Source organism: Grus americana, chromosome 2 (assembly GCF_028858705.1).
Source record: "Grus americana isolate bGruAme1 chromosome 2, bGruAme1.mat, whole genome shotgun sequence".
Lineage (NCBI taxonomy): Eukaryota > Metazoa > Chordata > Aves > Gruiformes > Gruidae > Grus > Grus americana.
The window spans coordinates 144,277,747-144,293,656 of NC_072853.1; the positions used below are offsets into that span (position 1 = coordinate 144,277,747).

At 43.7% G+C, this 15,910-nt stretch overlaps 1 protein-coding gene across 3 annotated transcripts in view; it reads right to left on the bottom strand.

The window, feature by feature from the left end:
* The window catches only part of CDK14 (cyclin dependent kinase 14), a 322,044-nt gene extending 306,400 nt beyond the window's left edge, over positions 1 to 15,644 (bottom strand). Inside the window, exons 1-2 of one of the 3 annotated variants that reach the window (XM_054815554.1) lie at positions 14,986 to 15,644; positions 8,874 to 8,905 (exon numbers count right to left, since the gene is read on the bottom strand). In XM_054815554.1, the coding sequence (XP_054671529.1) occupies positions 8,874 to 8,905; positions 14,986 to 15,076 (123 nt within the window). In that variant the 5' untranslated portion in view covers positions 15,077 to 15,644. The remainder of the gene's footprint in view (positions 1 to 8,873; positions 8,906 to 14,985) is intronic. The other 2 variants (XM_054815552.1, XM_054815558.1) reach the window with 2 other exon arrangements.
* Positions 15,645 to 15,910: the final 266 nt, after the last annotated feature.

Consider the following 15,910-nt stretch of genomic DNA (forward strand, 5'->3'; position numbering starts at 1 on the left):
CACCACTCGGTGGATAAGGAATTGGCTGCATGGTCACACTCAAAGAGTTGTGATCAACGGCTCAATGTCCAAGTGGAGAACTGTGACGAGTGGCATTCCTCAGGGGTTGGTACTGGGACCGGCACTGTTCAACATCTTTGTCAGCAACATGAACAGTGGGATCGAGTGCACCCTCAGCACTCACAGTGCCCACAGTTTGCCGATGACACCAAGCTGTGTGGTGCGGTCAACACATTGCAGGGAAGGGATGCCATCCAGAGGGACCTTGACAGGCTGGAGAGGTGGGCCCGTGTGAACCGCATGAAGTTCAACAAGGCCAAGTGCAAGGTCCTGCACGTGGGTCGGCGCAATCCCAAGCACGACTATAGGCTGGGTGAGGAATGGATTGAAAGCAGCCCCGAGGAGGAGGACTTGGGGGTATCGATTGATGAGAAGCTTAACATGAGCCAGCAGTGTGCGCTTGCAGCCCAGAAAGCCAACCGTGTCCTGGGCTGCATCAAAAGAAGTGTGACCAGCAGGTCGAGGGAGGTGATCCTGCCCTTCTACTCTGCTCTCATGAGACCCCACCTGGAGTACTGCGTCCAGCTCTGGGGGCCCCAGTACAGGAGAGACATGGAGCTGTTGGAGAGAGTCCAGAGGAGGGCCACGAAGCTGATCAGAGGGCTGGAGCACCTCTCCTATGAGGACAGGCTGAGAGAGTTGGGATTGTTCAGCCTGGAGAAAAGAAGGCTCCGGGGAGACCTTATAGCAGCCTTCCAGTACCTGAAGGGGCCTACAGGAAAGCTGGTGAGGGACTGTTTATGAGGGAGTGTAGTGACAGGACAAGGGGTAATGGGTTGAAGCTGAAGGAGGGTCGATTTAGATGAGATGTTAGAAAGAAATTCTTTACTGTGAGGGTGGTGAGGTACTGGAACAGGTTGCTCAGAGAGGTTGTGGAGGCCCCATCCCTGGAAGTGTTTAAGACCAGGTTGGATGAGGCTTTGGGCAACCTGGGCTAGTGGAGGGTGTCCCTGCCCGTAGCAGGGGGGCTGGAACTAGATGATCTTTAAGGTCCCTTCCAACCCAAACCAGTCTATGATTCTATGATTAGTAGTGCGACTTGGAAGAAAGAAAAAAAAAAAAACAAACCTTAAACAGTAAAGTCTAAGTACAAAGAAGATGGAAGAGACAGACCTATCAAAGAAGGTCTCACAACTGGGAGATTGCCCAGCAAGGCCAAGAACAAGAAGCTAACATAACATACTGTGGTTTTTTTTTTTACTCTATTTAATCTACCAATAAATTACTATATGTCATATATCCCAAGAAAATAAACAGCAGGATTTACACTTAAGCATACTTCATCAAAATAATAATAGCATGCATTCAGGCTCCACATCTCTGGAATGCATATATCCTCTCATCTGATCAACAGAAATGTCCAACATAAAAATACACATGCACAAGTGAGAGAAGTAGGCTTGGAAATTCACCTTCATTTTGCAATGCTTCTCTGATACCTAAAACTCTTGCCTGCAGATCAGAACGGAGCTTTATATGTCCTCACAAGTCACTGCTGTGGACATGGATTCAGACAGAGTTCTACTCCTTTGCTCCATCCACTTTTGAAGAAAAATTAAGCAAAGGACACATACGTATTAACTAGTGGCATGAACCCTTCTTCCATCTAGTGTATATGGGAGAAGAGAAGGCAGAGAAGGGGAGTAAGCAATTTTACAGTTGGCTTAGCCATTTTTCTTACCCCATGAAAATAACAAACACTTTCTGAAAGGTAAATGGATGCACTGTCACCAAACATACCAGGCAGAAGAATGCACAACTGAACACATCAATGGCTGGGGCAAAAAGTCAAACCACTGCCACTCAACAATTTAAGGGATGCTCAGAGATTAAAATTCTTGCCCAACCACAACAGAAAGGTTCTCAAATTTTGGTTTCCTAAAGCCCAGGTTTATCCCCCAACATTAAGAACAATTGCTGTTCTGAATGACTAAAAAGTCACTGCCAAGTAAATCTCAAAACCTTCCACATGGTCTCAGATTTTGCTTCAAAGCCTTGAAAACTGGACACAACAGAGCAGCCATTCCACAGTCAGTTTTTCTTGGTGGCTTTCCTGCCACTTTTCAATTACTTACTAGCTTGCATTGTGGTCACCTAGACTTGGTTCTGAAGTGTCTCACGTCTTCAAGAACCCAACTTTCTTCCACATACAAGACAGCACAGGGAAGTGACAGGAATCATAGAATGAATCCCTAGTCACCATATAAATATTGGTAATTCTCTAAGAAATTAAGCGAGGCTGTCCAAGGGTTAAGTCTTTTTAAGCCTCCGGAAGGTTGACAAACCAGCATTTTTACAGAGTGATGAAAGGCACATCTGTCCCACAGCTGATCCAATAAGAAGCTGCCACTCCCCAGCTATGCTCTTCATTCCCAGGCTCACCTTTCCTCATCTAGAGGAAACAATTATTCCCTTTAAGCAGCTGAGAATGGCTTTGTAAGACCTGAAGTGCTGCTGACGCTATTCTGCTACAAATGCACATGCACTAGCATCACACGCCAGACCTGAGAACTAGCGACACATTTCAGATTCATAGTTTGTTGGAATGGCCTCAAAGACATGGCACATGGCAGCAGAGACCGGTAAATCTATTGGGCAAGCTGATGTCTAAGCCATCTGCTGTTAGGGAGCCACTGGACCGACACCAGATCCTCAGCCGTGTAAGTGAACAGTACTGGGGGGACAAAGAAGTGGGGTTAGGAGAGGCAGGAACACAAACCCACTGAACCATCTCCTGGGAAATCTTCTCTGTAACGGAAAGGGTCATGAGACAACATCATCCCCACTTCCCTCCCCAAGGTGGCAGACTGGAAAAATCTCTATCCGACACAAAGACCTTGGGAATCCGAGAATTGCATAAATGAAGACGGGCCTCCCGCAGGAGGCATCAGATTACATTATTGAGCTTTTACCTCCCTCTTTCCCCCCAAAAAAACATTTGCCAGTGTCATGTCTCAAGTAACACTTCACAAGCAGCAACTTCCAATCCGGAGTTGTTATCTTCTGCCTGGAATTATGTTTCCTCTCATTTGCTTTATGACATAAGCCTGAACAGATCATTTCTCAAGATACTTGAACCACCTTTGTACACATTTGGCAAAGTAACTTAAACCACCAGATGAAGATTTTCTGACCCAGTTCCCTGGAACTATTTAGAAACTGCTTTGACATTTATACTTCTGGATTTGTTTTCCAAATTCAGTTTTAGGGGGTTTTATTTTTCTGGCATTACTTCCTATATCTCTTTCCCATCCGCCTTCAGTCATGCGTCACAACTGATAACCACACACTACCTGCTTGTCCCAGCATTAAGGAGATGAGAACTGCATCGAAGTCATCATACACCTTAAGTCAAACCCAAGTTCTCGGCACTGGTTACACCCCAGCCCAAAGGTATTCAGGCCATTTATTTATTAGCCATACCACACTTACTCTAACCACTTCTCTGGAAATTCTCTATCACAACATACCACACGTCACAACATAAAGCAGTCACCAGTCTCCTGCTTCCTAAATATAAACAAAGTCATCAGCAAGCAGACAGCTCAGCCATGGCTTGCAAGAGTTTTATTGTACCTAGATCAATAAAGAATTACCGCACCCAGGGAGGAGGACAATGAGCAGGCTTCCAAAATCCTTTGTATCACAGGCTCTTCCCTAAGCCTGTCACACACCAACCCCATCCTTTTAAGTCTCCCAGGAGCAAAATAATTAATGTTTATTCAAAGGTCCTACAAAAAGTAACACTGAGTCTCAAGAGGGCTAGATTTCTCTCTCCTCCATCTCCCATAATCCAGATCCTCTCCTGCCAGAGGAGAAGGTAAAGATAGAGTTCCATATTTATACTTCCTACATGTACTTCTCTCTCAAGCTACTTACTATAAATAAAACTTAAAAAAAATACACAAATGTTATTTAGTGTATTATGTGCCTCCTGTATTATGGCATTTAAATTCCTCTTTTTCATTCTTTACAGAGCTCTGCTTTTTTCCAACTATACCCTTTCCTTTAACTCTCCAAATTCAAAATATTCTCCACACAAACGTTCTGGTCCAGAGACATATGTCCTTTAAACCAAGACATTTTTCATGGCAACATCCCACAGAGGGAGTAGCCTTTTTGGTTTTTTGGGGGGTTTTTTCAGAGAGAGAGAGAGAGATTGTGAGAGAAAGTACATTACAGAATCAAGAAGTAACTTGGCAAAACTCCCTCCCCTTTCACACATTTCCACTTCAAACACACAGAAGTTGTTCCATGAGTGAAATAAATGAAATTTGGCTTCCTCAGAGTCGGAGACTCCAAACGTAGTAAGGAGTAGATGAGTATTAAGGATTTTGCTGAGGTCAGAGTATTCATAACACCTCCAACGAGATTCTCCTATAATCACAAGAACTTGCATTCCAGCTTTTCCATCAGAGGAGATTCCTATCTCTATCCCTCAGCCAGCTCACATGCTTTCTCACCAAGCATCTAGGCATCTAGTATGGGCCAGCTTCAAAGTTACCGGGTGGAGTCAGAAAGTATTATGTATGCAGGAGGCACAATCACAGTATCCTCATTTCCTAAGGAAGGTGGCCTTAAAAAAAAAAAAGGTGCTCTTGATATTGGGCAAAATTAACACTAAAACACAGCTATACAACAGCAATACAACTCACCACATAAGAAGCAATAATTACAGCAATTCATATTTATTTTGTGTCTTAAGATTATTTTGCTTTGATTTATTACATTGATATTAATTTATCTAGTGTGCATACATATAACTGAAGCTCTTACACCATGTTTTAAGTGCTTAGAGAAACCACTAATAGCAGAAGGACAAGTACCAACAGCTTGAGACTGACTGACAACAGTTTAGAAGGAAATCCTAACAGCAAGCAGCTACCCAAAGGAACAGGTTACCAGCCTTGTGATGACGTTAGTCCCAACATCAACACCGGCTGTCGTTCCAACAAATAAGCTGCAGTTCAGCCATGTTATTGATCTTGAACCCATTCATTTGAGTGAAAAAGAAAATAGTTTCAACGTTATGAGACAAAATGGACAAGTTCTATATTTCTTGGTACACTAACAGTCCAAAGACATCAAAGCAATCCTGCATAGTTGGAAGCTATTACTCTAAACTTTGACAAACTACTGGAGCACAAATAAAATGTTCACTCAAGGACCAAACATTTGTTTATAGACCGCTCCTTGCATCTAGGGCTGCTCCTCAGAGGTGATTATCTTCTATTTTGGTATCCAGAGTAGATAATCAGTACTTTGCCTAAACGAATGAAACAGGTGCTTTCTGTGCCAGAAACTACTCTCAGAGACTGAAATTTAGGTTGCTTTGAAAAGGAGGGCAACTCTTTTTTTGGTCAGGTTTTTTTTTTTTTTTTTCAGTTTGCTCTCTTCAGAGAGCAGGTAACATTTCAGAAGACACGGAGAAGACGCCTTACTCTCTCCCACTCAAATAAATAAACTTTGAAAACAGGCAAGAACAGCCTGCACCCCACCCCCAAATAACAATATTTCATGATAGAAGAAACCAATCCACAAACCATTGAAAATACTGAGAATCTTCCCGCTGATTTCTGTAGGTACTGGAGCAGGTCCATGCTCCAGTTCCCACAATGTGACCAGTAAACTTTGGTACGACAAAAAGGAAAAGGCTAAAGTTAAAAAAAAAAAAAGTACAGTACTACTTTTCTGCTTTGAATGAAAGACTATACAAAAAGTGGTCTGTATCCTACTCATTTATTCACCCAAGTCTCTGGAATATGTTGTAAGAACTTATGAAGAAGAATAGGCTATCATTGGTTTTAAATGGATTAATTCAAGTGTTCTCATGGACTGAAGTAAAGGCCAGCAGCATCCACAGAAAAGAGTTTTTTCATTCAAAATTTTAATCAAAGCAACACAACAGCAGATACCAAAAAGGTGACAAATCCCACACTACTCCTTCATGCTATTGTTGTGCTCTGAGCTTATGGGCAGCACTAAATGCACCACAAAAATCCCTAAAACACTTCTGGAACAATTAAAAATATTTTCTGACAAGCAACTTATTCACAGGCGTTGCTGTTCATGATTCTTCTGGTCCTAATTTACTAGAGGGATTAATTTCATAACCCACAGAAAACAATTATGTGATGCACTTGCCTGCCAGGTTTGATATCTTTTAGTTGTTTCTCTCCAAGAAAGACGCCTTGCTGCAGAGCTGTACATTTCTGAACTACTGCACGCAAGTGTAAAGCAGGTAGAGTAACATTCACTACGCAACTCATTTCCCCCCACCCCGTCCTTAATTCCTGAAGGACAAACAAGTAAGGTCCTGATGTAGCGCCTACAATATGCAGAATAATCTGACAACTAACTCAGCTGCCGACCCAAACCTTGTGCCTTTAGAAAGGTCGTCTTCTTCTTCACCCCACTTTCCCTCCATCCTTGCAGATTTCGGGTCCCTGCTGGCCAGCTTCTGCTACTGGTCACAACTTGAAATGCCAAAGCACAAGCCATCCCCCTCTACCAATATCTCAGCGCAGAGTCCTCCCCTGCAAGTTCATCGCTAGTTGGTCAAGCTCCATTTCACAGGCCAAACCCCTCCAGGAGAGGGGAAACACACTTTGGGAAGACATACACAGCGCCTATCAGCACCATGAAAGGAGAAAGAGTATCATTTCACTAACTGTACAGGGAGAACATACTGCTCGTTAAATGCAATTTATGTTTCAATAGTTGACTATATCATTTTTTTTGTAGCAGGAGACCCACACAGTTGAAGTAAAACTGTGCTTGGACAACTACCTCCTCTCTCTCCTTCTCATCTGATATTCCCACTTACTGTCATGATAACTCTCTTCATAACTGCATCCCTGGTGTATCAACACTATGTATACTAGCCAGAAGATTAGATCGCTTTCCTTTTATATCACGGTATGGTCTTGGTAGTGTTTTTCAGGATAGCCTTCTGAGACCAACAAATGCACCTGCTCCTCTCCTCACAGATATCATCTCCCCTAGAAGTATGTGTCATTACAATCAGGTACACTATTGTTACTAAAGACTGGTTTATCTACTGATTTGAAGGATGTTTGAAAAGAAAGGACTTAAGTGATATGCGGTACAGCCCATTCTCTGATTCACACTTCAGGCTAGATAATCACCAAGAACCGTTGCATTGAGTTTGAAGAGATTAAGAAGGAGAACAAAAAATCTCAGCACACTTTTCTTTCTTCTAAGAAGCATCACCTAAAACTATGGAACTGATTGATGCTAATGTCATATCAAGCTCTTCCCTATTTACAGGGGATGGAAGAAAATTCTTTTGTGTACCCTTCCCACTAGCCTTCTCTTACTGCCTCTGCAGAAGCTTATATCAACAATCTGTCAGATTCCATTAAAAACATATTTGAAAGATTTTTTTTCCCAACCCCCCTGAATTTAAATAAAAATCTGTTCAAGTTGTCTCCTCTTCAAACAGAAATCCAGGTTTAAAGAAAATACATACAACCTGTAGATAAACAGTCCTGGGGAAGGGGAGGGGACAGAAAAATTGCCATCTTCATAAGACAGCATTTTTAATAGATCCTTTCAAATTCTGTATCAAATTTAACACTGGATAGGTTATAGCACAGATATACCACCGGAGCCTTCAGAAGAAAGTACTGGATAAAACCAGACCAGATTTGTTAAACAAGGATTCAAAGTCTATCAACCATGTGTCTGCACAGGTGTAACTTTTAGGGAGGAATCAAGTTCCACCAGTGTTAAAAGAGAATTACCATAGTCGGGACCACCGCATGATCCGACAAGAGTTCCTGAAAACAGAGTCCAACTCCAGGACCTTCACTCCAGACCCGAGAGGGGTTGAATCAAGTTACAGCTCTCTGCGACACATGTCAGAAAAGCACAAAATGTTTATATTGCTGTTACTGAATTTGAGCAGAGGGGTGTAAAATTCAGTGTGATCTGTTTAGAGATGAAGTCTGATTTGATCCAGTATCAAGGACATTACATCATCATTTATTTATTCTGGAATCTGGCATTACACAGCAGCTATCTCGCTGTAATCAGCCAAGAATTTAATCTTACAGCATGCAATGAAGAAGAAAACACAGAAATGCCAGAAGTGTAACATCAACACATCAAAATACTACCATTTCCTTCCAGCTCTGGTGGCAAGGCAAGCACTGACTACAGTATAACAAGTCATCACACCAAGACCTACACCTCTTCCTGCATAAACTTGCTCTGCAGGACAACTCACACTGACCTGGTCCTCTCAAAGCCTATCCTAAGTAAAAGCAAGCACAAACCGTGAGCAGCGTATTTTACGAATTAACACACGTGTATCGCAGATAAGTCAGGACCCCACACTGGTTTGGGTTTTTTATTTCATAAGAAGCATGTATCTCAGTTGACATATTAGCAAGAAGCCAATGCAGCAGCACTTTACATAAGGTGTTCTCTCAAGAGTAATGTTTTTTCACTGTCTGTTACAGTAGAGGCCTACAATTATGAGAATTACCATGGGTAAAGTTGTATAAATATCTTCTCCGCATGCAACATTCCTCTACATGGAACGCTTTTAAATGACCACTTCTTGTACAATTTTATTATATTCCAAAAAACTCCAAGAATATCATTCAGAGCCTTCAAGCAACAAATTCATCTGGTAGTTATTTGGAAAATAAAAATATGTTCAAGCAATATGCATGTATTAACACATATGCACGTCCTAACACTACTATCTATGGGTTTCTTTTAGCACTACTGAGAAACACTAAGGCATACCTGGACTACATAAGGTACAAAGATATTTAACCTACCTCATCAAAGCTGCTATCTTCTTTCTTCAAGGCTTTAAAATAAAAGGAAAAAAGAAATAGTTATCTGTACTGCATTTCAATGAGCACAAAGTAACTAACACCAGAAAAGAGAAAAACAGAGCAGCATTTTTCTGTTATAATAGGAAAGAACAGGCTGGCATGAATAACAATTTTATATTCAAAATCTGAATCTGTAAGTGGAATGTAGGACTGCACAGTGTGTTTCCAAGAAAGCAAATTTACATATTTATGAAAAATATTATCCTCTCAGGTTAAAGAAAATAAGAGTTCACAAGGGTTTTTTTTATTTTAATTCCTAGTGAGCATGAAAACACTTTATGGAGAGCCTGACTGAACTTCAAAAAGAAAAAGTATAATAAACACCTAACCATGTATTCAGTTTGTCAAGTACTAAACCTTTGTGAAATAGTGTGCATTGTAGCATCTTTTTTTTTTTTTTAATTTTTACAATATGACTTACACTAAAGCAGAAGAGATTTCTGTCTTCTTACACTGTTAACTCGCAATTAATCAACAAGTGAGGAAAACCATGCAGAAATCATGTGAACTGGTAAAGCAAGAAAATAGACATGAATAGTTCTGAAGATGTAGCAAAGATTAAGCTGATGAAATTTTTTCCTTTGGCATACTGGATATCTTTACTGAAATGTAAAGAAAATTAATTTCTCCAAGTCTCCATTGAACTGTGTCAGTCTGAAGGTATGAGACTGGTTCCTCTTCTCTGTACACCACAACCAGACCAAGCAGGGACTGGGTACCCTTGCTGAGACCGGAAAATGCTCTTCGTTTACTTCTCTTGAAGAGCTAAGATAAGACAAACCACTGCATTGATGATTGCACTATTTCTTTTCAGTTTAAATCACGAAGGTTTGCAGTTTGAGGGAGGTCATCTGAATGACCACAGAGTTTGTGCGGTGCTGCCCCAGAAGACTCCCTCTTCATCACTTAAGCAGCATGCTTCTCACACTTAAAACGCATTTATTTCTGAAAGAGATAAATACTTAAGCACCTAGCATGGCTGAGGATCTACACTCCTGTAGTTTCCTTGCTCTTTCAGAGGCTCCTTCTGCCTTCAAATCGCTAGTAGTTCCTAAAGCACCACCTCTTCCAAACCCTGTCTTCAGAAGCAACAGCGTTATCAGCTTAAAAAAGAACAAAAACCAAAACCGTAGAAGCATAACAGAGGCAGAACACCTCTGCAAGAAGGGCTGCAGCTCCACCGCCTCTGCCACGGGCAGCAAGGCACAGATCCCAGTTCTCCTTGTACACAAAAGCAGGGATGGTCCAGCCCTCCTTTGCTTTCAAATTCCCATTTCTTTGGGACATGAAACACGTCTTCCCTCAGATCTTTGAAGATTACTGTTTTACCATTACTCATCTAGATTTCATGCTCAGTAACAAAACAAAACAAAAAAACCCAAAACAACAAACCCTGGGATTTTGCTGAGGAGATTTGAGGCACACATTGTACATTTTTACCATTAAATGCATTTTTATGGTTTTGAAGGCTGAACAAAATGCTTTCAGATTGCCAGTCTTGAGTACTCAGAACTATGAGTCAGGACATTAAAAAAAAAAAAGAAGAAAAGATTAAAAAAGAAAGAAAAAAACACCAACCTGTGGAACACCTATTCAGAAAACGCATTTAATCTTTTCAGTTGCCTTTCAGGTCACAACAACATACGAGCTATAAATTAGTATATGACATGCCTAGGTCATGCTGACAAACTTTTCTCCCTTACCAAAACACAAGATTTTCACATGACCAAAACATTCCAGGAATAGCCAAACAACAGATAACCAAACAAAATTCACAATGTAACAGAACAACAAGAAATGTTTCAATCTGTGATCCACTGCATATTTTTGGCTTGTCTTTACTTTAACTTCTACCTTTGACTGAAAGAGGGTTTTTTTAAGAATCTCTGAAAATAAGAATATGAGAGTTCTGGCCGCTCATTTAATCAGATTGGGTTTAATAATAATTTCACTCTCAACCAATTCACTACATAGCATCTTCAAAAGAAATCATCAAACCAGCATATTTTATACAACAAATTACAATAGATTTTTTTTTTCTCATCAATGCAATCCTTTTCTTTTTAAACCGTTAAAAAAAGCTTTACTGAACTTAAAAAAAAAAATAAACTGTTTACAAATGAACTTCTCATTATCTCAGGTATGCGAGCTATGTGAGTGTACATTAGAGGAGATTAGTGGAGATAACCTTTGCAACAGTGAGGAGCTAGCAACAAAGCCCAGGGATGCTCACAAGGGCCCCAGACTGCTTTCCCTGCTCTGTGAGCCATCTCAGCAACGTTTTCTCTCTTTCTTCCTTCCTTCCTTCCTTTCTTTCTACCCCAGTGTTAGGTTTTGACTAAAGAGATTGCATAAGAAAACAGAAGTTAAATGGCGTGAGCTGAAGAGATCTCAAATATGATTTCGGTACTATATGAACTTCAACAAATGCATAGCCAAGAACTCTTTACATAACTAAAAGAGGATCATAATTTTATAAAATTACTCATTATTAATTATAATTACGTAATTATCAAAGCATGAAACGAAGAACCAAATCTAGTAAAGGTTTAAATGCTAAAATAAACAGTGACTCAACTGAATCTCTAAAAGTTGGTTAACATACAGTATGACGTGTTCATTTATATAGGCAGCACAGTACGTAAGCAAGGAAATCAGAGTTTGTAAAGTATTTGGATGTTTGTATAAAAATGGACAGGCTGCCAGAAACCTATCGATAAAAAGAATTATGTAATTTTTCAGATTCTTAGTAATGTTAAGTTCTTTACGTTGAGCTGAAATTTAAGAGGGACACTCTTTGAAACACCAGAAAACTTCTGCCAGGAGAAAGGGTGCCTTAGCTGCAAAGATAGTTCATTTTTCTAGAACGTGAGCATGTAATTTCTGCAGTTAAAACCCATCCTGTCTATTTAAGAATATAAACTTCAGTTTAGCACCATAGGCCATATGCATTTCCTCCAACACACCACAGTGCTGTGTCGTCCTTCACCAGCCTTGCACATGGGACAAGGCAAATGCTCAGGATGGAGGCTCAGAGATGGACAATTTCACACGTCACATCTATCAGCTCGGCAAAATAAACATTCTCAATACCAGGTACTCTAACAGTTCTGGGACAGATCACGATTTTGCAGGATGAGCCAGATCTTCATCACCCTCTGCCAGTCACTGGAAAGCATCTGTTCGCAGTTAAGAAAATGGGCCAAGTCTACTTGAAGCTGCTGTTGGTACCCTTTGGCCCTCTGCTGTGCCCCAGGGATAACTAAGATGGTTTTAAGGGTACCTCCTCCTCTAAAGATGCTGAGGAAATAGCTTCAAACATTACTTAACATACTGTGGCACACTGTAAAAAATAAATCACCTTATAAATTCATTGCTGATATAGCCTCTCAAATACAAAGGATTACTTTGTGGGGAGGTGATTTTCAAAGTAGTTTATTGAGTATTAACCTGCAAGGCCTGGCAAAAAAAAAAAAAAACCAAACAAACCAAAAAAAACCAAAAAAACCCCCCAAAACCCAAAACACTGCCAATGACAATTAGGATACATTTCCATCACTCTTATCCGACAGGCTAACGTAAACTTTGGTATCAAAATGAAGGGGTCTTGCAGTATTGGAAGAATCGTACTTGGCAGCTGGGATAGCGCCAACGCTGAGGGGATGCCTAGCAGTGCCTTGCCATTCCAAGGATGGCCATCGGGTGTTCCCTACGGTGGCATGCAAAAGTTTGACTCGCTAATTATTTGACTCAAACACCATGTTACTCTTGTATCATTTATATGGTTATGCTCATGGTGCTATACTGTGTACTTAAACCTATGAAATAAGATAAATTGCAGCAGAAGAGGAAAAGTTTAAAGATCATCATTATTATTTATAATAAATCACAACTGAACAGATGACTGACAAAATTCCAGATTAGAAACACAGTAAATTAGTAATTTGCTAATCTCACCAAGGAACCAGCTCTTCCGAAAAGAGATGTAAAACCAGAGTGACAAATACCCAGAAAGACTTTTTCTAATGAGGTTTTGGTTTTCTCTCCTTCATTTCAATATAAGAGTATTTTAACTGAGGATTTCCTGGTATGCAAGTTAAGAGTCTTTTAAACATAGGCTTACTTTGCTTGGGCTTATCTGTGGTTCTAGGTATCAGGGAGTAGACTATGTTCAAACCTCATACTGATAAATTTGAGGTTTTCTGCTCAAAGTGCAATTAGCAGAATGACGGTTGAAATATTAGAGCATCTGAAGATTGAACAGTCGTGCTGGTAGCAGCCGAGTTTTAATCACAAAACAATCACCACAAACAAACCAACCAACCAGCCAGGCACCGACCACACTCCTACACAGCTGCGCACAGGCACAAAGAACTGGAGGAGCTGGAAGACATAACAATCCATGTACCTAAAATTAGGCCAAAGCTCCCAAGGAAATTAAAAGGTTATTTAATTTGTGAAAAGTAACAAAAAGATACGATCATCCAACAAAGCCAACTAAAACGTGCAGAAATTACCAGCCAGAGGGGCCTTGCTCCCTAAAAGGCATTAATGGGACTGTCACTGTTACAACAAAGCAGCATCTTCATTCAAAATATTTTCTTTGTTAATGACTTCCACCATTAGTAAAAGCTATTTTCAGAAGGGGACAGAGAGATTTATAAGCGTGACTTGACATTCACTTCACAACTGAAACTTGGCATTTACCCTTGAAACTCTTTCTCTAGTTTACAAATATGAATGAGCTCTTCTCAGTCTTTTCCATCTTGCAGTAGGACAATAAAAGTTACCTACGAGTAATACTTTGAATGCATACAAAACACGTGGAAAATGATAATGCCCATGTACTGTAATGCACCTCATTGGTAAGGATATGGAGGGAGAACCAAATGTCACAGCTCACGCCTGCAGCGCAGGCACTTTGCATCCTCTCACTGGGACACAGCAGCTCTGAAAGTTGACCCACGTCCGCCAGCCAGACCGACTGTAAAGGAAAATGCCCCGATGGGACGATCGACGGGCGAGGGCTGTGGAAGGGCCCTTACCGAGTAGGTGCTACAGAAGGTCTGCAAGGATGGGGGCTGCTGCAACCGCTCACCCATCCTGGCCGCTGCCCGGCCTTCCGGCACTACCCCCAGCTGCTCTGCCCAGCCACCTCGGGGGTACCAAACACCTCCTCCGAGTTACCTTCTCTCCCTGCTCAGCTGCAAGGTGATGCTGTCAGTGGGAACTAACACTCTAAACAGCGAATTAAGCAAAGTACTGCGCCACAGACCAAGAGAAACACCAGTCCAAGCAGACAAGAACTCCTTAGCATTGTTCTCAGTGACAAATACAACTGCAAAATAAACTGGTGTCAAAACCAAACACAATGTGGTGATACCAGGAGATAACACACTCGGCAGCAGCGTTCAGATAACACTACCACAGGATGCTTTATGTCAGTGAAAGAACGCCAAGACTTCGCAGCAGATGACAGACAGACTTCTTTTGTCTGGCCTCCTAAATCACTGGGCAGCCGTTATCTGCTTCAGCATCTCATGCCCCAACTTAAAATAACGTGCAGCCTGAACAAAAAATAAATTACCAGACCTGCAACAAAGCGAAAATAACCATTTGCTTTTTGCCAAGGTTTCTCTCTGGCAATGGAGGCACGCTAGCCAACTCTGATTTACAGTTTGTTTTTTCTACCCTATTTTGGGCTAACTCCATTACAGACCCACGCAGCACTGCCCGGGCTGCACACGCACTGCCGGGAAAGCGCTGTTATTTTCCTCAGCTTTCTTCCCAAAGAAACGTTTTTCGGGCACGGCGACGGCGCGGGTGTTTCCAGCCCCGCAGCGCTCAACCTACCGCCCCGCCGCCGCACAAGGGACCCAGCGGCCGCCTCACCCGCCACCGCCGGGCACCCTCGTCCCTGCCCCTGCCCCTGCCCGGCGGCGGGCACGGGGCAGCCCGAAAACGAAGCCACCCCCCGACCCTCCCCCGCCGGGACCCCCCACCCCGCCCGGGGCGCCGGGCAGCGCCGTCGGGGTCCGGGTGCGGGACTCACCTATTCGGCCGAAGCTCTCCGATAAAGTTCTCCGCAACTTTTTCATCCTGCTGATTTTCTCGGCGGACTGCGAGTCGATCATGTCACACATGGGGGGGGACCCCCCGGCGCTCGCCAGCCGCCACCCCCGCTCCCCCTAGCTTCCGGGGACAGACCCCTCGCTCCGGCCCCGGGGCACCCCCCTCGCCCCGCGGAGCTGCCGGACGCAGCGGGACAGCCCCGGCCCCGCCCGGGGAAGGAGCTCTACGCCGCGGCAGCTGCTGCTCGGCTCCCCGCCGCCGCCCGGCTCATAGCCCCGTCCCGCCCCCCCTTCCCCGGGCTGCCCCGGCAGAGCCAGACGCGGCGGGGAGGGCGAGGGGGACAGAGCAGCGCCGAGGAGATGGAGGAGTGAAAGGAAAGTCCGGCGAGGGGGTGCGGGCACCGGCGGAGGGAGGGAAGGAGGGAGGGAGGGAAGGAGGGTGCGCTGAGAGAAAGGAGGAGGCGGAGCCTGGGAGGGCAGGGGAGCCCCGCGCCGCGGCCGGGGGGAGGCGGCCGGCCCTGCCTGCGCTGGCAGGCGGCGGAGCCGGGCCCCCGCCAGCCCCGCAGCACCAGCGGCGCCCCCGCCCGCCCCGCGCCGCAGCCGCCCCCGCCCTTTCCCGGGCGGCGGGACGGGCGGTTGCCGGGGTGAGGCGGGCGGGAGAGGAAGCGGCGGCGGGGGCGTGAGGGGGGAAGGCGGGGAGAGCTGGGGCCGGGCTGAGGAACGCGGGCTGTCTCCGGGCGCGTCCCGAGCGGAGGCAGCGATGTGGCAGTCCCCGCCGGGAGCCGTTAGGACGGGGGCAGCACGGAGGAGGCTTGTAGCGTTTGGAGGGGGGACCGAATACACCGCGTCCAACCAGGGGTGTGGGCGCCCCAAGCTATTGCGTCGCGGTCTTCTGGGGATGCGCTT